Below are 24592 nucleotides of genomic sequence, written 5' to 3'. Positions count from 1 at the left end.
CCCCAACGATTCATTAAAGTCCTTAATTTTTCTTGTATCCCATGCTGTTTGGTCACCTTTTCGGCTCACGCATAAAACTTCAAGCAAACAAAGCCAAAAAAAAGCGCAACAACAAATAAAGTCTATTTTTTTTTTTCGCTTTTGTAGGTTCTTGGCTTACGAAAAGTTTTACGAGCTTATCGTGGCAAGTAAAAGCAGACGAACGGCGAAGAACGGAGGACGAAGGACGGACTACAAAACATGACGAAACACATACAGGACATGCCCCAATAATGCCAAACTGCAGTTGAGCGGAAGAAGAAAGGAAATGACCACTGAAAGAAATCTAATGTAAGCAAATAAAATAAGTACGCAATGTTTAATATAGTAATTTAAATTTAAACTATGAATATAACAACTTTTTCCATTATTCATAGAAAAAGGCAATCTTTACTATAAATGAAATCTGAAAATGAAACATTTAATATTTTTTAATGTACTATATACATTTATAGTAATATTTGGTCAGCATAATTACTTGGTCTCGACCTCCCTGTACAATTTATTTCAGTGCAGCAGGTTGGGATTAAGACAACCATCTGCCATGATAGTACTCAACCCGACATTTGCTCCGGGCTTCGGTTTGGACCTGTGTCGCCGCTTTCTTTGCCACTTCAGAATTCACGGGGCCGCCAAGGTGAACCGGAAAAAGTTATAGGGTGCCAAAGGCCGTAAAAGATGCAATCAAAATCAAACTGATTTGTCTCCGGGGAGCGATGCCAACTTTTATATTTACGAGCGGGACCAAGACTCAAGACTCAGCGGTCCCGCAACAAGACGAAGATGGAATACTCTCGGAGTTCATTGTGCATTTCAGGGATAAATGAATATCTGAGCAGATTGGTTGGCATTCATTAGGGACACGGGGTGTTTAAAAGCGAAATAAACTATAAAATACTTTGCCAAACTTGGTCATATTACAATTTTCCCTACTGTTCGTAAATACCCTTCTTCGGGGAAATATAAGTGGCTTTACCTATTCTGGTGCTGCATTTAAGCCAGTCAGGATGGGAACGATTCTTAAGCTGTTACTGGACCAGGAAAAATGTCCCGCCAACTGGACGCTTTAATTAGAAAGTCGCAGTTGTATGAACATCAAACCGAAGTTGCCGGGGGAATGTGGAGGAGGAAGCCGAAGCTGAAACTAAAACTGGAGCTGCAGCTCGAGTTGGAGCTGGTTACCGAATCTGGAGCTTCCTCTCGCAATGGCCGCCGGTCGCGAGTCATGAAATTTATGCGCTAAAATTGCATAATTGGGCAACGCACACACACAGACACAGAGAAACGCAGAAGCGGGAAACTTTGCACATAAATTCTGGAAGTCAAGGTAACGGCAAAAAGTTTTTGACCAAACCCCATCCCGAACTCAAGTTGAAGTCCCTGGGGTCCTATCAAATTAAACACTTTCTGGTGTTGGGTGTTGGGGCGTCTACTTATCGAAGGGAGAACCCACAGATGCACAGATACGCGAAAACAAACATCCATGTACTCAGATGCAAGATGCACAATTCAAAGCACACACGATTCGATTTTAATTTCCTGTTTCGGTCTCCCCCACAAAAAAAAGTCCCTTGAATTCCTCCAATCCCATACAGTCGGTTGCCATTTCATTGCCTCCCTTGGAATTTGCAAATAGGAGAATATGAGTTTCCATGGGTAGATAAACTTCCTTTGGTTTTTTTTTTGGTTGCTGTCCTGTTGTTATTTTTTCCCATGATGTTCTAAGTGAATTTTTTGTGCCGACTCCCTAATAGTTTTTCATTGCAAACTTTATTTAGTGCTCCTCGGTGGGATTGTCCTACCCTATCCTCGTTGTCCCACCCTAAGCTTTCACTGCATTTTTCGTTCGCCAATTTTTGAAAATTTTTGCTATGAATTTGTGTGTCATCTCTTGCAGTATGTTTGTTTTGTCTGGTGGTGTTTTTATGTAGATAAAAAGCTCAACGATAGTCTGACCAAATCTCCGTTGGCTTATACTCGTATGCGACTACCACTCTGTGGCTAATGGGGCTGATGGCCTAGAACCCATTTGAGCCCAGCCGGCAGGGAAAACGGCGTAAATTGGGGCGATGGGAGAGCTCTGTTTTGCTGTTGGCTGCAATAATTGTTTATTGGCATCAATGGATTTGAATTGTTATCGATTGCAGCTGGAAAGCAATTATAAATGACCAAGTGTGAATTCCGGGGGCTCAACTTATGCGAAGCAATGTGCAACATCTTTGTGCTTGCATTGTGCCACTGATAAATATACATTTTTGATATTGTTTGTCTATATCGCCTTTTGTTTGCATTTTGAATGCAGCCATTCTTGAGGGTCAAGTTGGCTTGAAAATCAAATTTAAGCTGCATAAGAAGAATTATATCTTGAAGTATTGCATTCCATGCATATGATAGAGCTATTTAAGCTGGCCAACTTTTTGGACAGCCACACATCCTTATTTCCTTAAAAAAACATAATAATACGAAAAGCCTCAACATATGTATATGTTGACATGGCAAGTATACAAATTCCTTCGGAATTTCCATTAAAATAAACCTATTAGTATAAGAAATTCTCTTTGCAGCTCTCAACTTCTTCAACATGACAATGGAATTTTCTGCATTCAAAATGGCTCAGCCGTTTACACTGATTATTCCGGAAAACTTCTTATTATACCCGTTACTCGTAGAGTAAAAAGGGTATACTAGATTCGTTGAAAAGTATGTAACAGGCAGAAGGAAGCGTTTCCGACCATATAAAGTATATATATTCTTGATCAGGATCAATAGCCGAGTCGATTTGGCCATGTCCGTCTGTCCGTCCGTCTGTCCGTCTGTCTGTCCGTATGAACGTCGAGATCTCAGGAACTACAAAAGCTAGAAAGTTGAGATTAGGCATACAGACTCCAGGGACATAGACGCAGCGCAAGGTTGTCGATTCATGTCGCCTACTCTAACGCCCACAAACCGCCCAAAACTGCCACGCCTTCACTTTTGAAAAATGTTTTGATATTTCTTCATTTTTTTATTAGTCTTGTAAATTTCTATCGATTTGCCAAAAAACTTTTTGCCACGCCCACTCTTACGCCCACAAACCGGGAAAAACTGTCAGTTTTGAAGACTCTCCTTCGCACTTCCACTAGCTGAGTAACGGGTATCAGATAGTCGGGGAACTCGACTGTAGCGTTCTCTCTTGTTTTAAGCTGACTTTGCAGCACAATTGGCCAACTTGACGGTCCGCCGAAGGATTTAAGTTCGTTTGGCGCCTGACGAGATGTTGCCAAAATGCAAAATAAATAAAACAAGACTGAAGTAGAATGGAATCAAAGTGAAGGACTTTTCGGTGAAGGAAAATGAGCGTGGGCAAACAAATCCTGTCGCATAATTTTTGGCAAGAACGTGAAATTAATTATGCGCAGGAAGAAAAGCGGCAGGCGAATGAGCACCAGCAGCGGAAAAGGGCTAACACAAAGGACCTCGAGTAACATCCTGGCCAAGTCGCGCCAGCTGCCAACAATTTTCCTGGCGCCCAACGGGAGCCGCCGGAGTGGGCAGCATTCGGTCTGAAGCATCCGAGGATTATGTTAAATTTAGCGGTGACGATGACACACAAGACACTTGGCAAAAGGTTCTCACACAATGGCCGCAATAATTGCGCGGAATTGGGAATGCCTGGTAAGTGGTGGTGGTGGCAGGGGTAGCAGGGGGATAGGTGGAGTGGCAGCGGTACAGCAGAAGGTGGCCATTAATTGTGCAAAGTCAGTGCGGCTGAAAATAGCAAAGTCAGTGCCAAGCAGTAGACGCCGCTTGCCAAAAAACACGCAGAAAAAATAATGAAAACTCAAGAAAACTAAAGACATATTTATATGTATCAACTGAAAACTGATTAAGAAAAAATATATTATAAATTATTTCTTACTTGTTTTGATCTTTAAAAACTTGTGACCAACTGGTCTGCTTTAGACCTTTTTAATAAATAGCAAGATAATGATATGATTTTATGTGCCAATATTAATGTGTATATTATTTTCAAAATAAAATTATTATTATTATAAATAGTGGCGTTTTTAACAAATGTATCTTGAAACGTACATTTTGTTTTGAGTGAATAATAGACAAAATGGAGTCGAAATAAAAGGACGATGCAAGAGAATAAAATGCCCTCAACGAGGTCCTTCTCCTCCTGTTCTATTTCGTGTCCTCCACCTCTCTATTTCTGTATGCCATAAATTTGATGCTATTTTTATTGTCATTTCCATGGCAAGGCAGAATGTTTGTTTAATTTGAAATGCCGACCGAAGGACTTCCCTTTCCTTTTGGGATACCCCAGCAGTTAAATACAATTTCGAAAGTCCCGAAAAGTGCGTTGTTGTCACAGCAAGGAAATATACAAGAGACCGACCTAAATCATGCTGCGCTTCTATTTATCAAGCTCAGCGGAATTCTATGTGAAAGATAATTTAAAATAGGTGGCGGTGTAGCTTTTTGGAAATGTGCATGGAAGTTGGTTCATGGGCCGTATTTTACTTACTTTAATTTCTTAATATACCATGCCGCATCGCATTAGAGAAAGGCATGGAAAGCTTTTCGTCGGAGCGGGAGAGACAACATTTCCGTTTGCGGCTGGCCAAATATTTGCATTAAATTTGGCCAAGTGGCAACGTTTATTCTGATATTATACATTTTTTCTGTTCTGCCGCTTTGCTAGCTTTCAATTGCGTTTTTGCCCCTTTTTTTGCCACCGCACTTGATTTTCTCATTCTCTATTTCCTCTTCATTTTTCTTTGCTCTGCGAATGTGTGGGAATATTTTTTTAGTTGCACAACAATTTCTTTGTTTGCTCTGTGCTTTCGTGGCGAGTTAATTTCGTATTTCCGCTCATTTAACTGCATTTCCCCCTGCCTTCTACCTCCATCTACCCGCTTGCCATGGGCCGGCTCAAAGTGCCGTGAAGTTGTTTTGGCCACAGGAAGTTTATTTGTAAAACAGGCAACAGGAGCGAAAGTCATATGAATTTCCAGAGAGGAGCCGGCTATGAAGTGCCACTCGGAAGAAGTAAAAAGAGTTAAACTCCAGTGTATACATAGCCCTGATACACAGAAAATATTCAACAAGAAAAAAATATATATTTTATAAGTTGAAATGGAATCAGCCGTACGAAAACGCAGAGTTTCATTGCTCCAGGACAATGTGAGTGAATATTCGAGTAAAATAATTCAGATACCAAAACTAATCATACACTCAATAGAAACATGCGGCTAAACGAACCTGCGCCTTGCCAACAATACCACCTCCCAGCACTCTAGTTCAAACCGTTAAGAAACCGGTGAAGAAGTTCTCTTCAGATCTAGCCAATCTTCCTCCGGTTTCCACAATCGATGCTTTTCAGCGTGGCTATGAAGTAGAATCGATATTAGACATGGTACAAAACACCCACAGTTTCTCTACATTAAGTTTATGAATCTCAATGAACCCGAGTTGGTTCCTTTGGAAGCGGCCCTGCAGCGTGTTCCTCACCTGCTTTCTGATTTCTACCAGGAATACGTCCAGGCCTGGCATCAAATGGAACGCCTTACGAATGATGTACTCCCTCAAAATTAAAGAGAGAAATTAAACAGCACTAATGGAGTAAGAGAAGTGCGAAACTACCTCGCATTTAAGACGCTACTTTTTCTGCAGTCTCGCGCCGAGTTTTAAATAATTTTATGCCTATTTGGCTCGTACAGCTCGCAAAATTTCACACCTCAGCCATCAAAAGTTGGGGCGGACGTGCGTGCCAGAAGTTTCTGCCATCCGCAAATAAAGGATACAGAAAATGCTTTAACAGAGGTGTAGAGTTTCTTTTTAAATGGGGGTTGTTGGTTTGGTTATGCTTTTAATAATTGTACCATAGGGTAAAATCCTAATATTTAAATACAGTTAAGAAATGAAGAAGAACATTGTTAATTTAAGAAGAACATTGATCTCTTCGAATACTTTTGATATTTTTTGACTTTGATTTATATTTTCCACTTTTTGTTTTTATCCGTAAGCCCCCATTATTCCGCGCCCTTGAGTAGTCTCATAAAAATTATATGTCAAGCGCAAAATCTCGGGCAAAGCGAGTTGGCGAGAAAAATTGCTTAAAGTTGCAAGATACAAAGAGCTGGGCGAAATTTTTAGAGAGAAAGGCAAACCGTTCTAAAAGCGAGGATGTGAATGTAAAATGAATGTGCAGTGGATGCGGATCTGAAGGAAAGTGCGAACGTGAATTTAAAATTATGTGCATGCGAGGAATTCGATTATTTAATATGTGAATTTGATTCAGCATCTCTGCTGCGAGTTCGGAGTCTTTGGCAGCAGGTGCACTTTCCCCATACTGGAGACTTTACGACGACCAACTGTGCATCTGGGCATCTGCATCTGCATTTTTATGTGTGAGCGGAAGCGCAGTATATTTGTTTAACTTATGTGTGTCGGATTCCGTTCATTGCACGTACTACCTCCTTTTACCCGCCACTTTCACTGCCACCCCTTCATCTAAGAGGGCAAAACGCAGCTTTGCCTTTCGGCGCCCCTGTTGCAGCCAGCTGTTGACTTTTATTGTGGCTTGACATTAATTTGTTAAGTGCACCATGGCTGCCTGCCCCCGAAGTTGATGCTGCCACGCCCCCAGAAAACCTTGTAAAAGCCAACTGGGGACGAGAGAAACATGAAGGTGAGAAACTTGACTGTCGGCAACATCTTTGCACTGCGCTATCAGGTTCTAAAATTAGCAAATGTCAGCTGAACCAGGTAACATACTTTTACTGAGAAATTTCTATAAACAAAAATGCAGTTTCATATGCTGCGTTTATTTGGTCATGAGCTAAATTTTGTTTCTATTCTATCGAAGGATGCAGTTTACTTTAATTGCAAAAGTATTATATAACTTTCTTATACGTTCGATATAACTTGTTGTTCTCTGAGCCTTTGATCAGCCCTGACATGGTTAAGCGGAGTTTTTTGCAATAGGTTTCAAGCTCGGCGTTGGTGCAGGACTTGCGGTCAGAAGCCTTAGTGTCGATGTTTTTAATTACGCCCAATGCACTGTGAAAATGCTTAAAAATGCAAATTATGCGCCGCAAAATGCACCGTCTGCAAAATGCAACCCCATAATTTATGAGCCACACGAACCCCTCCGCCAACCCCGATCGCCGTGCGTTCATTTTCTGCATCACTTCCGTTTCCGCCAATTCTCCTCGACGGCCATGGCATTATGTTGTTGAACACTCGGCTTGGTGTCATCGACGACCCGATGTCGACTGTTGATACAAGGCGTCTGATATGCGTAATCACGGCAATAGATACACTCCCGGCCAAGACTTTATGCTGCACTCGTGACTGGAGTGAGCGGTGAGTATATAAAGGCGATTCATTTTGCTAGGAATCACTATGAAAAGATTACTTTATTTAAGATTCAAACTCCTTTAAAATGTGATATTGCTCACAGAGAACATTTTTTTGTAGAAGGACTTTTCAAATATACTAGATATCATAATACACATTAAAGTAAAAGTACTTAATTTAACATCTTATAAATTAAAATATATATCATTTTTAAGTTTTTTAAAGAATTTTATATTTTCCCAATTAATAGCAAACTCCCAAACTTTTCTGTAATGCTACTCGCGCCGCCATATCCACACACCACCTAATCGTAACAGCAACTTGCACACATTCATGCATGGACACTCGTAGTCGGATGAACACAATATTTGTTTAATTAGCTCGTATTAATGCCGTTGCAAGTGCAAATAGAGGTGGCAGCTCATTATGGGAGACGCCAAAGAGCCAATCAGCCATTGTTATTGGCCATTGTAGTCGGTTGGCCACTAAACACACCGGAACACACCGCCCACAAGGCCCCCCCTTTCATTTCGAATCCTGTACATTTCCACCGATGACCCACTATTCGAATTTCATTTTCATCGGCTATTGATTCTGAAATCATTTGCCTTCCCCCGCAACAAATCCGCTTGTGAATTCAATTGTGGCGCTTATAATAATGTGCAACGACTGCCAGCACCACGCTGGCAGCTTAATGATGTGATTTCTGTTTTTGTGCACTGGGGATTATGGTGAGCTGGGCTCAAAGGTTGAAAGGAATTCACTCTGAGAAACATTTCAGATCGCCCAGTAAACTTTGTTCACATTTTTACTCACTGTTCCGGCACACACACAATCACAGTCAAAATGGCGTGCAAAAAGAAAACCAAACTGTGGGAACCAATGGGCAAGGATGAAATGAAGAGCACCACACAGGCGATGCTCGAGGAGGGCGCCAAGGGTTTAAGAACGATTTCTACGCAGCAGAAAAAGCTGGTCAACTTTCAGTCGTTCAATATGGATGAGTGAGTGGAAAATTATGCTATGTAGGAAAATAAGGGGATATGGGAGTAAAATGCGAGTAGTAAGAAGTGCAGCTTAAGGTCCTTTCTTTCGATACCCATAATATATGCAATTCATATAGGTAAACGTTTACTAAACTTTTCCGCAGTCCCCGATACGGAATTTCAATAATAGAGGACAATATGGAACCCCCCATGTTGTCGAGCTACACAAGACAATACTCCCAACCGTATCCAAATCGTTGTAAGCCCTTTGTTCAAAAGACCGAAACGCCAGATCCCCTATTCAATCGTAAGCCGAAAAACGATTTTGAGTTTACCACAGGCCTGGATTTTAAGTTTCTTGATGATCATATGCACAATCTTTCCGAATCACGCAAGAAAGTAAACTTTTTCAGGCAACTGAGGTGAGGTATCTAATCCTAATATATTACAATAATTAAAATTTATTGTGCTACACAGGAACCAATCATTTCTTCTGTATTGACATGGGCAATACATTTTCGATTTAAAAAAACTTAATTTGTAACAATTTGAGCCCATCATCGGCAAAGTCACGCAACGTGGCTCCTATTTTAAGAGCTTTCAATTGAGCCATGATTATAAATTACCCCTCATTATTTTCCGAGAAAAATGTGTCAATTGCATTTTCTATTACCCCTTCGTTTTCGATAGAAATCAATTAATTTTGCATAAATAAACTCGATTGTCAGCGTGGTCAGGGAAGCGGCATGTGCTTGACTATTATTAGGTTATAGCTGGTACACTTTTCTTGGAAAAATAGCAAGCAAATTGCAATTAATAATGCAGAAGGCAGCGAGCCAAGTCCGATACTTGGCCATTTCTGCGATATTCGCCGCGGGCACTGCCATTGCTGCCAATTTGCATAAATGCTAGAAGAGCTCTCCCGTTGGCCAGTGCGATGTCGGGCAGGAGGAGGGTGGTGTCAAACTAATGGCAGTCTATGACAGGGATCTGATTTATTATTCACGGTAATTAGTTTGGCCTCCTTAGTGTCCGAATGAAAGCCAATAAACCAGGCTGACATGCCGTTGCATTGATTTTACCCCGAGGAAAGCGCGCAATGGCGATAGATTTTCTTCCGGCCTCCAGCACCATGAACATCGCCCCAATGGAGTGACCAAAACATAACAATCTCCGGCAGACAAGAGCATGAAAGTCGGAATGAATGTTCCGAGGTGTCCGCGAGGAGGGAGGAGGGAGGAGGGAGGAGGAAGGAGCTGAGGAGACTGTTGCCTGGGCATTGTGACTCTACAAAGCGTGGCGGAAACACGTTGTCCTTGCGCTGAAGCTGTTTATCAGGATCATCGTGAAATGGAACACTAAGGGTAGAAGTTTGTTTTGATGTGTATTGGAAAAATGAAACGAGGGCATGCAAATTTTATGTTTCACCAAAACTAAATAATATAGTTTGCGAAAGAAATGTTTATTTATAATTAATAAATCATTATTCTTATGTGTTGTAATTCTATTTTTACATTAACTTTAATATGAGCACTGTAAAGGGGATAACTAGTTTGACAGTACCGTGACTTTCTGAAATTCATCCGGTCGTATTATAAAAAAATCAAGTTTTCTACGATGGTAAGTGAATTGGTCTTATCATCGGCTTTGCTCGCTTGCCTGACATTTTGGCACATTCCTGCCAGACGCCTGCCCACATTCGTCAGCCGAAAGGACAAGTCAGCTGGCAAGGATATGGAGCGGGGCTGCAGTCTGGAGGCCGATAAGACCTGTCCCCCTCCGAGCACCTCTGATAAGAGCCGACATTCACCGCGGCACATGGGTCCTTTCACCAACGAGTTGTGCAGAAAGCCACCACACACCAATCACCAACGAAAGCCGGCTCTCGCATGTGCGACTGCGTTGCCCTCTCTCGGCTTATCCTTCGGCTCTGATAAGAGCCAGCTTCGGGCAATGGCCGAGGCCCAGTTCGGGTCACCTGCTGGCGTACCTCGTTGCCCTAAGTCAGTTTACTCGGGAGCGCGGCGGAGTTCGTTTAGCGGCGGGCCACCGGTGCGGATACTTGACTTGGTCCAGAGCTGCCAACTGAATGTGTGAGGTGCCAGTGACGACGAGGACGACTGCGAGTGCGAGTATCGGCAATCGGGCTGTGTTATTTACCAGGCAAGCGGCAGTCCTACCGCAGATCAAAAGTTTCGAAACATCCAAAAGTGTCAAGCAAAGACGGCTCAAACAGAAATTAAAAAAATTAAAAATAGATATATGAAACTCAGTCAAAGCTCATGTGTGCGCGTGCATGTGTAATTAATTTTTGGCATTTAAATTGGCCGACATCGGGGCTTTAAATCAATTTGACAAATTTGCATTTTTCTGGTGGGTGCAAAAAAGGGAAGCCCGAGCAAGGGCAATTTCATTTACAAATTACAAATTGATGTGGCGCCCGGGGAAGGGCCCGAAAAACAGCACCAATCAAGGGTCGTCAAAGGGGGATTGAGGATAAAGGACAACGCGGAGGCCTGCCAAAAGTCCTTACGGCGTTTCCTTTATTCCGTTTTCGAAATCGTTTGTCTGATAGGCAGCAACGTGTTTGGCTCGGAGGATTTAGTGGATTACGGGGGTCGTCTTAAGGATTAGTTCTTGGAAATGTGCAAGCTATTAATCGACGGGTTTCCTTGTGAAGCCAACTCTTATACCGACACCAAGTACTGCGCTTGGATGCTTAATAAGTGAACCCAGTACGAAGTTTATAGTTTTGATTTTCTCATATCGTATTAGAATAACAAAAATTATTTTAAAATGCGTGTGGATAAATTGCTTAATTCGATCAATACATTTCATGTTATAACACTTTTTCATTCTTTTCTTTTTATTTCAACCTTAAATATATTTCGTTTTTATATAATATTAATATTACAACATTTCATTTGTTTTTTCATACCTTTAAAGACACTTTGTTAAGGGCCTTAATAAAAATACTGAAATTATTATTTCCTGTTTCATCTTTTTAATATCCTACAATTAACGTAACCTCTGTAACTTCTTTATTGCCTTGGAGGAATTAATGTTATACGCCAACTTGCCAACATTAAGAATTTCATAACTGATTTAAATACTTTATCCCGCATATTTCAACCCATTTTGTCTACTTGCTTAATGTGGTGCAAAGAAATCTCGCATTTACACTACACCGAAGCAAGCGTAGAATAGGAAAATGGGAAATCGGGGAAAGCTGAGTGGCAGCAAGAAGTAATAATAATAATAGGAACAAAATAAAGGGAATGAGCTAAAGAAAAATGTCTGAAACGTGCCTCGTATGCAAATATTTGCAAAACGCAGACTAATAAGTGGATGAAAAGACAGGCGACAAAAGTGGCCGGAGACAATGGGCCTTGTCAGGAAGGAGAAACTCAGCGAATGTCTAGGTGTCAATGTGCCGGTGGCAAGTTTTGTATCCCTCTTCATATTTAAAAATTCCTTCAGCGTGTTTGGTGCATCTGAAAAAATACGCTACTTTTTTCATAAATTAAAGAATCATTTCTCCCCCATTTATAACAATAACAGAAGTCTGTCGACGACCTCGACACTCCTAAAAAATGCTCATGTGCTCTCGCCCTCAAATGGGAAAAATGAAATAAATTTCATTGCATAATTCATGGGGCATTGGGGAGCAGGGGCAAGACAGGCGCTTGCCATTTTGTATGGTCATAAATCTTTTGGCATATGGGCTGCCATTTCGCATCATCATCAGAAGCGGGAAAGAAATGTGAAATCCGTAAAAAGCACACATGGAAAATATTTTAAAAATTAAATTTTTATTGTTCTTCCTCATCGTTAGCCAAATGCCCATAAACAATTCATCAAAAAGCGAGCACGCAAACGAAAACAAACAACAGATATTGTTTACAATTGCCTAAAAGGGCAAGAGACAACCAAATAAAATAGTTTGCAAATTCATTCCATGACAAGTGTCTAAAACAATAAGCACAAAACGTTTTAAAACTCCCCCTCCCTGTCTATCTCAAAATACAAACAATACACGGCAACAGCAGCAACAACACGGCGGCAATATCAACATCGTCAGCTGCAGCAGGTTCAGTCAGTCGGTCATCAACGAAAACAACAATGCAGGCAACAACTATGTTCTATGGCTAATACAAAAGCTACAAACAACAAATCGCCAACAACAACTAAGCCAAAAGTTCGCCAAAGCATTTGATGCTAAAAAAACAACAAGAAAACCTACCAGCAGCAGCCACATCAACATCGGCAACACTTTTACGAGTTGCAAACTACCTTGTACAACGAATTTGTATTATTGCACAAGGTAAGCCCTGGTCCTTTGCTACATTTTATTTAGAGTTCACTGTAGGGGGCGGCAAATTGCTGTCCTTGGTCACCTTTGGCTGGCAAATCGAGCAGCAAAATTTAATAGTAGTTGCTCCATTTTTCAGGGGTTGACAGAACCTGACCTATCGCAATTTCAGATGAGTTGACTGTGTACAAAACTTTGTTCTTCTTTGCAAGACTTTGTTCTTTTTTAGCAGAAAGAATGAGGCGAAATGCCTTGTGCAAAGACTACAATAAAATGAGATAACTTTAATTGTTCATTTTTAATAAGGATTTTTTACGTAAGCATCTGGCTAGTTTTTGAGGGCGAAATATATAAAATCATTGAAATTTTAAGCACACTTTTCCTACACTGTTCAACCTTCAAGTCCTGCTTAAGTGGTGCCCACATTTAACTGCGGGAACAAACCTTCCAAGGGAAAACTGATAGATAGTAATTAAAGCGTCTGCCCTCAAAACCATAATCCAAAAGCCAACCCTGACTTGCCAACCTCCTTATTATGTGACCCAAAACTTGTGGCCAAGGAAAGAACTTCTACCGCACTTTATATATTGGCCAAGGCAATTCACTCGCTCGCAGCTCAATTAGCCCCCTTATCAGGCAGTCTGTAGTTGGGTAGTTGGGATCCGGGCAAATCCCCGTAATTAAATGCAAGCCACATGCTTGGCTGACTAACCCACATCCTGCAGCAGCAGCCACCACAGCCATCGCATTCCCCTCGAACCGAAGCACTTGTCCGACATATATACATCATCTCGCAGGCGGCGGAAAATCGAAGGAAAAACGCTGACAGGCGAACGAGTGGAAAAAGTTGCCGTTCAGCTGCCGCATGGCAATCCCCTTCTAATTTTTCATAGCTGCCTCGCTCAAAGTCAAAGCAAACACGAGACCAAACTAAAAGTCGGAGGGCTACGAAATGCATATGCATACTGTAAGTCATACTTAACCCATCGCAAACACATTTCCCGGCACTCAACTTGGATTTTGACTTTGCTCATCTTTCATCTCGTGTCCAAAATTCAAAATTCCCATACGCTGAGCGTGAAAAATGGCTCGAGATGGGCAAGAGCATCCAAGCCCCCTTCTCCGCTGACCTGCCAGCCGATCAAATATTTGCGTAGTAAATGGTTTTTATTATAAACTGTGTAAACCTCCATCTAAGAGGCTCCATCTTCGCAGCCGCTTTTTTCTTTTCGGTTTTCTGTTTTTTCGCTGGTGTCCAATTTTCATAAAAAACGCCGTAACAAAGTTGTTGAAATATTTGCCAAGCTCCCTTTAAGTGGGCTGCTTAGCCTGTGTTGGCTGGTCAGCAGTTGCCCATGTGGCGTATGCGTTATACACAGGAATCAATTAAATCATCTGCATGCTTTTAATTAAAATTCTCGTTGAGTTACATAATTGAGTCAACCCTTTTGTCCGAGCGTTTTCTTTGGGTATGTTCGCCTATGACGTGCATCGAAAAAAAGATAAATAATTCCTGTAGAGATGCCAGAAACTGCTCAAATAAACTTACATCAAAAACTTAAAAAGGTTCAATATGAATGACCGTTAGATTATTTTTTTTAGTTTTTTAAAATTTAAATAAGTTGTAATTTACTTGAAACTGTTTAATGTTTGCCCTTTTTTTTCCTTTTAAATATTGTAACTATAAAAAAAAACATCCGAAACCTTAATGAGTATCAGTTTTGAGTATCAGAAATGAAAATGACAAGTTAAATTTGTATATTTAATGGATGCTGGGTAGCACAAAGTCGTTAAGATCCTTTTAAGCCCATCAAAGTTAACAGGCTTCTGCCCTCTTTTATGCCATGCCCCTTGTGGCCAGCCGTTTTCATTTTTTCCCCAGTTCTGATCCCCTCCAACACTCACGTAAATAAAGCGCGAAATTTAAAGCTTGAATCTCATTAAAATGGTTTTATTGCCAAGGCAAATGGCGGCGGAGAGAGGGTCGCAATGGTTGGGGAGGGATGCGAGATGCTTCCAATTCGTTACACATTTATTTTTCACCCGTCCATAGTTTCATTCCAATGGAGTCGACGCTGCGGGTGTCAATTTCATTGCACGCTGCTCACTTTGAAGTTGGCCAAAGGGGAAGAGATTGTGGTTGTGTGGGGAAGGGGCTTGCAGTCGGGGGAGATACAGTTGCCTTAGCACAATTGAAATCGATAGCAGAAGAGTGAAAAACTACGGGGCGTGTTGGGAAAACCGCTCAAACTCAATTTGGATCCTTCCATATATTTGCGCTCGTCCTTTTTTGGTTACCCATTTTCCGGAGGAGGGGCGAACCAATAATTTTCATTCCAACTTGGCATTTTTGGCGGCAGCCAGACGCAGCACAAGCAGATGACTTCTTGCCTGCTTTGGGAGGGGATTTTCCAAAGGCTTTCCAGCAGCCTTAGAGAGAAAAAACCGTTTAAGTGGAAAATTACTCTAAAATAGACACAAAATGCTATTTGTGGGTGACTGGCCAACTGGCAGCAGGGGGCATTTATTTCTCATGGTGAATCGAACGGAACAGTACGGTAAATGGGTAAATGGGTGAGAATATCCAGACCTGTTCCTGACGTCATGAACTGCTCTTTGTGCCAGCCAATGCACTTGGGTTGAATGGGTTTGGCTAAGTGGAGTGGAATCGATGGAACACATGCGGCAGTCAATAAAGACGTTTGGGTATAATTCGAAGCTTGCCTTTCCTAAACGAATACTTCCATTTTCAATAAGTGAATTTACCGAAAAAGTTTATTATTATTATAAATCAGGGAATGCGCGGTTAAACAGGATCAATATTAAATCTTTATATTTCCAGCTTAATAATATGTCTTTCTTGTGAAAATACATTTCCTTGACGTACATTTTATGTAGTTTAATCCATTTCCATCTCGACCCGAATCGGATACATTTAATCGGCGTTCTTTTGGCAGCTCTTCGAAAAATATTTTTGTTTGTTTTTCCATTCCTTACATATACTCGTATACTCGGAACAACAAGAGCCCATTAAAGCATCATTCAGCCAGTGACAGCCTCGTTTCGTTCCTTCGATTTTTCCACTTGACAGTTCATTTTGCAGTGAGTGACATCAGCGGAAAACAAATGGCCGAAATAAAGAAATGCCCAGATGCAGATTTTAAAGGGCCATACAAAATGCAGCAGGTCCAAAATGGTTAAGGCAAAAGTGGTATGCGATGAGGCATTTAATTGTTTTGGGAGCAGCAATGGAGAATACAAGTTAGAGTAAAGTGCAATTTTTGTGTTGACACTTGTCTGCAGTGGAAAGGGAAGGCAAAATGCAGCTGCAACAATCAAAAGTAAATACAAATAACAAGTTCTGTGAGGCAGCCACTTATGCATTCTCCATGTCCCACGTCCCAGACAAGATGCGACACTGAAAGAGGTAGCAGCTGTGAAGGAGACTGAGATGGCAGACTGGGCTCAAAACAACAAGGCAGACAGACCGTGACTGCACATACGAGGGGCAGTTGGGGGGCGAAGGAGCCGGTGCAGAAGCATGAGCAGGCTCATCATCATCCTCATTATCCGCAGCCCAGCAAAACAAATCCTTATGCCACTACATATCCTTGTGCGCTTGTTCATGTCCTGGCTTATGACCCCTCATTCGCCCTTCGTTCATTCTATCTTCCTGGCAAAGGGACAATGCGATTCTTCTGCACTTTTTCCTCTGCTCGCTCGTTTGTAAGTAAAATCCTTTTGGCTGAGCATATGTATGCCCATCATAAAAAGGACAACAGGAAAATGTCCCCGCCCACTCCTTTGTCTGCCCACAGTTCCACCATTCTGAGTAGTTATTTAGGTAAATATGAATACGTGCATGTCTCTGCGAAATGCAAAATAAACCCGAAATGCACTTCCGCCTTAATGCGTTTTGTGTTGGACAAGGGACAAGCCGAAATGGATATTAGTTTGGTTGATCCCGGGAAGCCCTGGTAATGCCAATCCCCCCATAATTGCGTGCTATGACCCCATAAACCCGGGTCCGGATCCCAGATCCCAGATCGGAGGGTAAAATGTGAGAAATTGCTGCAAGTTGGCAGCTTTTACGACACGTACCGACTGCTGCTCCAAATTTCCGCCAGAAATATAGCACCGGTAGAAGTTCGCCTGGGAATGCAGAGTCTCGGGCATTGCAAAATGCATGGCACTTACCATACGGAAATGATTTCGAAAAGCTGTGGGATTTGGACCCCAAATGGATGCTCCTGGGATTCCGATGGCGGCGAGTCTGTTTAATTAGCAATTTTAGCTATTATTGGATTGATATTGGTTGCTTTGTGCTTTTTAAATCACATTAGATATTTAAAGACTGCTAAATGTGCATAAATCAAAACTAGCTCTGTCATAACAGCACTCACTTTATTTGCTATTTATGTCAGCTGCTGTTTACGTTAAGTGCCCCTAATTTTGAAGCTTTCCCACCTCGTCAATTCTATTAAATCTCCCGCAAGTTGATCAACGACATGTCCCGGCCGCATAATCAAGTTAACTTCTGCCAGCCCGGTTTTCATTGCAAGCACCTGCAAAATGGTATCCGCATAGGCGAAGACTGGGGCAAGGATGTCCTCCTGACTAACTACTAACTATGTTTTGGAGTCACATTCGCACACCACCCCACTTCTTGCTCGACTAATTCAGGTTGGTCGTGCGTGTTTTAGTTTCTGTGTCAACGTTTCGTCGTAATTTTCCCTATCTAACCGCATCAAGTGTGTGTGCGTTTTATGGGGGTATCCTACGTCCTACATCCTGGCATTTTGCTCATCGCTCTCATTTCGCTGCTTCATTCCGGGGTTTGCTCAGGCGCTCGGTTCTACCAATTAAGTAAAAAATATAAAACGCTGTCAAGGACAAACAAATGTGCATTTTAATTAAATTTTTAGCTTGAGCGCGTGCCATTTCTTGCCACTCATTTCTGCTGGCTCCTTTGCTTCCCTTCCCTCTTCTCGGGCCATTTAAAAATTTACGAAAATGCGTTTTGCATGCAATGGCAAAGGGAATATCAAGTATACGCCTTGCAGCCTGTCATAAATCACTTTGGCTGAAATGCTACCAAAATTGTGCGTCTGCTAGATGGCCGCTGGGCGTGGCCTAATGTAACACTAACTGTAACTGTGCGAAATGCCCAAGCACTAAATAAAATGGCTACGTGCAAAGTTTTTGTCCAAAAGCAGCAGATGTAGCACCAAGCAGCGAAAACAAAAAGAAACAAAATAACAAGCAACCAGAACAAACGTTAGGGAAAGCAAACAAATGGAAACAAAAATATAAGCAACTTGCCATGGAATGAAATTCCATTTCCCAGCCAAGGAGTGGAGTGGCGTGAAGTGATAAAGCGTGCCGAGTAAGAGATACATATTAATTGCTCTTCTGCCACAGGAGCACCAACAACTCTGTCTGTTTTTGTGTTGAAATGCTAAACAGCAAAACTCGTGTTTGTTGCTGTCGCTGGGAAATCTGAAAGCAAGCATAGCAGGAAAGGCGGTGGAAACTCGAGAAGATGCTAGGGAAAGCGGAATAGTCCAGATGGTTGTCAAGGATCGTAGTTACAATGCTGCCGTGTAGAACTTCTACTGCACATACTACAGATTTGAAATAAGAAGATTACCCAAATTTCTACGCAAACTTATCATTCAAATGTAAAGATATCTGCGAAATCTTTCCCCCAGAATTTTTTTAATTGCAGTATTTTGTATTATCGTAAAATACGGGTGAAAAAAGGCTTTAATATTTTTTAATATACCAGAGCTCAATGGCCCACTCTGAAGATTATATTAATCCAAGTTTCCGCTTAAGGCAAACTTCTGGCTGCTAATTTACGCAGCCACAAAGTTGACCCTAGATGCCTGATTTATCCAGTAATCCCCGCCGTGATTCCGCGCTCCTCATTTGGACTTATTTAAGCCGGGCTCTTTGTCGCATTAAATTCAATTCGCCTCAATCAAAACTTATCCCTTTCATGGCTGCCACAAAACATTTGCTTGCGCCCTAACACTTGGGGCAACTCGCTCCATTGGCCATGTCATTTGCAATTGCATCATTGCGGAAGAAGTCATTCTCGTCCTGTCGTGCTTGGGGTTTTTCCCTTGGCGTCTCTATCGCTGCAACGTTGTCTTGTTGAATTATAGCACGCTACGCACTTAATCATTTGCGTTTTCCCAGCCACATCCGAAAAGTTTTTGCATGTCTTGGGTTTAGTCCTGTGCTCAGTTGTTGCTGGCAGGATTGCTCGGCAGCCGGAGCAACCGCAGGGAGCAGGACACGAATGTTGTCCTAGTCAGAGTCTTAGTTTTAGTTTTGGTTATTTGTGTGCGTGCTGCGAGTCCTTGTCAAAAGTAAGCAAGTGTCGCGGCGGTTATCTGCCATCTTCTTCCCACGATTTCGGAGACCGGGACTCCCCCAGTTTTCCTAGTTTTCCGTTTGGTGGGTCAACATTTCACAGCGCCAGCAACCACAATGAGCCACTTGAGGAAAGTTTGCGAAAAACGAAAACGAATTTAACTAAGAACTTTTGACGTTTGGCGACTGGAACCGCAGAAAACATTTTTACTCGGGGGAGAGTCAATAGAACGGGCTTAGACAAAAACTAACTGAGGCGTGGGAAATTTACACTAAGCGCTTCATGTGTTGGCCATGGGTAATCTTCTGGAAGTATGTGTCTTCTTTGGCCAAAACTTTTCTAGATATACACTTTTAAAGGGGATTGAGCGATATGAACACTTTTGGAAAGCAGTTTTCTGTAATTTTGAAATAGTATTTGCGTTTTTAATTCCCCATTTGTCCTATAACCAACAGGTTATTTATCAGTTTGTTATAGTTCCAGTGTAGACTGGACGGTTTGAGTTTGGCATACGTGTCGCTTGATTAATATTAAAGTTTTCACGAGAAGTGCGAATTAAGCTCGGCCAGAGAAAACATAAGTTTTTGTGGGGTAGCTAGCGGTGGAAAAGCAGACGGCAGTCGAAGACACGCAAAAGGTTGCCCCAGTATGGGCAAAGGGAAAACAAGAGAGGGCGGTAAAGGCGGGGAAATGCTGCCGACTGTTGGCAGCGTTTAAATCAGATAAACACTCTTTGCTTTTCCTTCGTGTTGTTGCTGATGTTTTTCTTGGTATTGCGTTGTTTTTTTATGCGGGTATGTGTTGTTTGGGGGCTTTTTTTGGGCCGAGGGTGTGCCAATCTTTTGCTGGTGTTACAAAGCTGCAGGCGGCAACTTAATTTCTCCTCATTTTTGCTGCTGGCAAAAAATCAAGAATAAATAAGACATTTGCTGTATTTATTGTTATTGTTGTTTTCTTGCTGTTGCTGCTGCAGATTTTTTATCCCAGCCCTCAAAAAATCTCAAGTTTGGCGAACGATTTTACCTCCCCAAGAGGGTTCTTTTTATGGATGTGGTGTTCTTTTCTGCTTGTGTAAGCTTATTAATTCATAAGCTTAGTTCGTTGTTTAACAATTTTCATACATCATGAGTGTTCACATTGACGGAATGCTCAGGCAATTGCGAGGAAAATGGGAGATGGAGAAAACACTGATAATAATGCGATTGCAAATTGATTACAGCTGACTGCATTCGCGGAAGGGAATGGAAATACCCTCTTCAACAGAAAACAAACACATTTCAAAGACGTTGACTTTGTCGGTTCATTCATTTTCCAGATTTTTGATTAGCTTAATATTTGAGCAATCAAAATTGGGTAGAAAGGGGTCTGCACTGTTCAAAATTCATTATAAAACAGAATAAAAATAGTCTATTACGGTGAATAATATTTAGAAGGAGTCTAAGAAGTATCTTTGCGTTTTAGAGTCGAACAGTTTACCTTTTATCCGGCAGCTCATTCCATCAATAAACGCTCATCATATTGAAAGACATCTATCAAATGAGATTTTACAACATCCGTCACGAATACGTTGCTCAGATACAAAGATACTATTGCTGTCAGGGTCGTCAATCCTCTTTTTCGTCTTTTCCAAAATCGCATTTCCTGATTTCAGACTTTCCACTCATTGCGCTCACTCAATTGCAAACCATATTTCAATTTTATTTTATTATCACAGAAACGAGCGGATACAGCGATATCCTTTACTTTTATTATATTATAATGCTGGCCGATGGGCGGTCACAAGGCTTCGTTCCCCTTGCCTACGCATTCTATATGGTCCAAGGATCAGAATCTGGCCTTTTGGGCCAAGTTATTGATAGTTATGACACGCCCACACACACACAAGGCAGCCCTCTTTTTGATTTGACCACAATTCACATTTTTTCGTCGCTCTTTCTCTTACTCTTGCCAATATTCCTCTCGATCTCGCCTGCAATACAAAAATGTTGCATAATTTATTAGGAATATTTAATAAAAAATGCCACAAGGCAAACACTGATGGCCAGGGCGAGGAAAAATTCGGGCGGTAGCCGGTTGGCAAACTTTACGCTTCGTTAGCTTCTGTTTCATAGCCCCATCTCTCTTGCCCCTTTTGTGTGCCACATTTATGCTTTGTTTTTTTTTTTTACATCACCAATACACATACACACAATAATACAGGCGCACACACACACATATAAAGCTTGCATTTGCAATGTAGATTCACTTTTGTGAAGTTATGGTGGAAAAACTCACACGACAATGCAAACTGGAGAAGGAAAGAAGCTCTGAAAGCTCGCCTTTTAAGTACACTCCTAAAAATTGGGGAGTTGTAATAAATTAGCGGTAGGAGTGTTGTGTTGCATTTCTTTTTGTTACTGCTGTTCAATAGAAATGCTTGGTTTTATAGTCTCGAAAAAGATTTTATTTCATTGGTATTTTTATTAGTAGTAGTTTAGTAGTTTATAAATTTTGCGTAGCAAATTTATTTGCATTTTTCATAAATACATTTTTTCTATCTTTTTACACAAACAAGAGAATTAAGTAAAACCAGAGGTAAGTATACTCTGCCGTACAAATTCCAATTCAGAACCATAGTCAGCCTTAGTTAAGTTATACTTTTCGAATTGATTTCCCCCAGCATTCTTCCATAGTTGGTATGTAATCAATTTCGTTGCGTTGGTAAAAGGTGTAACCCCCACGATTCGTCGATCCCCTTCGCAATCTGCGTGTGTGCAGTGCCTTTAACATAAATCATTGCCAACGAGTCGGTACATAGTTGGCGGGGGAAAAATCTTTTCGCATTGATTTGATTTGGAATAGTTGAAGCATGAAGTGACAGCTGAAATATCGCTTTACATGCGCCGCCAACGATGACGAGATGCTTGAATCGCTGCGATGGCAGCCATCGGAAAAGGGAAATGGAATGGGTTTGTAATGCTGACAACCTTCCTCTGATTAGTCAGTCAGCATTGCAATGCATTGCACCTAGGTATACTATATGTATCATCTATATTTCCCTTCGCTTTCTCAATCAGCTGACATTGCATAGTCGATCATTCCGCTCTGAACTTGACATTATCCACTTGGCAGCTGCATTTGTTTCAATCTCATTGAGTTTACTGGATGATTTAGTTGCTTAAAACCTATCACATAGTTGCGTCTTGGAAAATTTAAAGCTTTTAAAAGCCACTGGCTTAGTTTTACCGATAGCTAGTGTTTTCTGGTCTGAAGTCCCCATAAAAAGAGTAAGAAAAACTGAAGGCCTTTGAAGAACAATAAAGCTTATCCCCCACGGCCTTCTAATTCTTATCTGGCCATCCCTTCTAATTTCCTGATGCGTGCCTTGTCTCCCACAAAACCTAAGGGTCGGCTAGGGGGCACTCATTAAACCCTCCTGCGGGTATCCTTTATCCTGAACTGGAAATCAGCACGTTCTGTTCTACCAAGCAAAAACAACTGCTTTTAGGCAGTTAAAGCATATTTTCGTGGGCAACAAATCAAGCATGAAAAGTGTATTAACCGCCGCCTTTTTTCGGGTCTTTAAAAATGTTCCGCTGCCTACTTTCTGTGGCTTTTGGGGTATTAAGACCTCGTTTGTCTTGCTCGATTCCGTCATGCCCTTCTAGGCTTTTTGGCAGCTGCCCTGCAAATTGGACAAGTAAATGGGGCCAGAAGCTGGCGCCACCAACAAATTGGGTATCGGCTAAAAGAATTGAGTGCAAAAAAATGTTTGAAATTCTAATCTTTTAGTTCACGCCTGACTGCATCGCACGAGCACACGTACACAGGCACGGCCTATGCGAACCTATAAAAATATACACAAAATATGACTACAAGTTAACAAAACAGTGGCCATTGACTAAGTGAAACGAGTTAGTTAAAAGTCAAACCGAAATATTGATATTTTAAGCATTTTGTTTGAATGGAAACCCAAAATTGAGTTAAGGAGATTAAATAACTATTACGTTTTGCTTAGTTTATTTGTACTGTATACAACTTCTCTGTCCAAAAATTCTTTGATAGTGTTTCACTATGTTTGTGGGCAAAGACACGTGCTAAAGCCAAATATTTTGCTTGTCAATATATAAAAAAAAATATTTTTTCGGGCTTGCGTACTGTAACGATGAATGAACAGGCGAAATAAACGGGAATAAAGAGGGTAAAAATAAGCAGAAGAGAAAAGGGATATATGTAAAAAGGAATGAACGAGTAAAACCGTAAAAAAACGAGAAAGAATTAAAACCAAAAGTCGTTGGGCTGAAAACGGGGTGCCAAAGGATATGGCTAGGAGCACTCACACCTCCTGCTCACACTTTTTGCACTGCATTTTGTTTTAAAACAAATACATTTTACGCCGAGACAAACTAACAAACATTAATCAAAAGTTTGCGGCCCGGTCTGAAGGTTGCCCGAGAAAATGGCCAGTAAAATCGGGAAATGTGCAAAAGGGAGCGGAAAAGCGGAAAGGGAAGTCCAGTGGCCAGTTTGCCAGCTGTTTGGACGGCCTCTCCCTTTTCTATATTAAAGTCCTCACCGCATGATGGGGCACTATTTTCAGGCCTTTAGATACAATGGCCAAAGGTCAGATTCTAATATGGAGCAAACGGGGATGGGATGGATTCTGCTGGGAACCGAAACTAGGCCGACAGGTGCGGCAGGTGAGCAGGTGGCACTCGCTTTGCTTACGTTGCAACCTGGGACTTGACCTTTGTCCTCGGCAACTTTTTCTGTCCCGTTCTGTGCAGGCATCTCTGGATTTTATTGGACAGGCTGCATCGAAAACTTGCATAAAAGATAGGGGAATTTACTGAAAATTACAGTTGACACATAAATTAAAATTAAATTCCTATAAAAATAGTACTCTGGCCCCTTATCAGACTTATTTATTTAAATATTTACTATATTTTAATACTATACATATATGAACACAAATAAATAATATGAAATAATTTAAAGAGGTTGGTTTTAAATAAATAAATGTTAATATTAAAATACTCTTTATTTAAATTTTAAGAAAACTGAACTATTGAAAACATAAACACATGCATTGCCATAGAGTCGTTTCCATTGTCTTGCTAGTCCCCTTCCACGGTGAGAGTATTTCATCCGCTTTCTCTGTAATCAGCGACATGATGGAAATGCATTTCTCTCTTTTGTGCAATGCCATGCATATTTAAAAGCCCGTCCACACACACACACACACACACATACGCAGTCATTTGTAAAACTGTTTGATTGTCCTGGCAAAAGCTGAAGGCTATAGAATTCTGCCAATCCTGAACAACCCTGTGTGCGTGGCACGTGTAAAGCAAAATTTTGTCCTTGACTTTGCCCCTTCTCCCTTTCTTTTGGGGAGTTTTGTTTAATTGCTAACTCACTCCCGCACACACGTATAAAATTCTTAATGAATGCAAATGAATGGCGGACTATGGCAGCAACAACAAACTACTAAAAAGTATTTATTATGCGCAAAAAAATTATTTTCATCACAGCATAAGTGGGTTA

General features: G+C 41.2%; 3 protein-coding genes across 4 annotated transcripts in view; all 3 read left to right on the top strand.

Annotated features, from left to right (window-relative positions):
* The first annotated feature begins 5054 nt into the window (after positions 1–5054).
* On the top strand, positions 5055–5844 carry LOC120455965. The gene is given in 3 exon segments (XM_039642513.1): positions 5055–5208; positions 5267–5453; positions 5456–5844. Coding segments are annotated over 3 exon segments (399 nt in total). The 5' UTR covers positions 5055–5160; the 3' UTR covers positions 5620–5844.
* A 2306-nt stretch (positions 5845–8150) lies between these two features.
* On the top strand, positions 8151–9874 carry LOC120451349. The gene is made up of 3 exons (XM_039634953.2): positions 8151–8390; positions 8537–8794; positions 8850–9874. The coding sequence occupies exons 1-3, from the start codon at positions 8233–8235 to the stop codon at positions 8872–8874; spliced, it is 441 nt and encodes a 146-aa protein (XP_039490887.1). The 5' UTR covers positions 8151–8232; the 3' UTR covers positions 8875–9874.
* Positions 9875–10401: 527 nt separating this feature from the next.
* Positions 10402–24592, top strand: part of LOC120458534 — a 31188-nt gene continuing 16997 nt past the window's right edge. Inside the window, exons 1-2 of one of the 2 annotated variants that reach the window (XM_039646211.1) lie at positions 10402–10745; positions 12208–12696. The gene's annotated coding sequence lies outside the window, so the exon portion shown is untranslated. The remainder of the gene's footprint in view (positions 10746–12207; positions 12697–24592) is intronic. The other variant, XM_039646212.2, reaches the window with a different exon arrangement.

The sequence above is a fragment of the Drosophila santomea genome, chromosome 2L (genome assembly GCF_016746245.2).
Source record: "Drosophila santomea strain STO CAGO 1482 chromosome 2L, Prin_Dsan_1.1, whole genome shotgun sequence".
Taxonomy (NCBI): domain Eukaryota; kingdom Metazoa; phylum Arthropoda; class Insecta; order Diptera; family Drosophilidae; genus Drosophila; species Drosophila santomea.
Note: the sequence above shows the minus strand (reverse complement) of the source record. Positions and strands in the feature narration are given on the sequence as shown.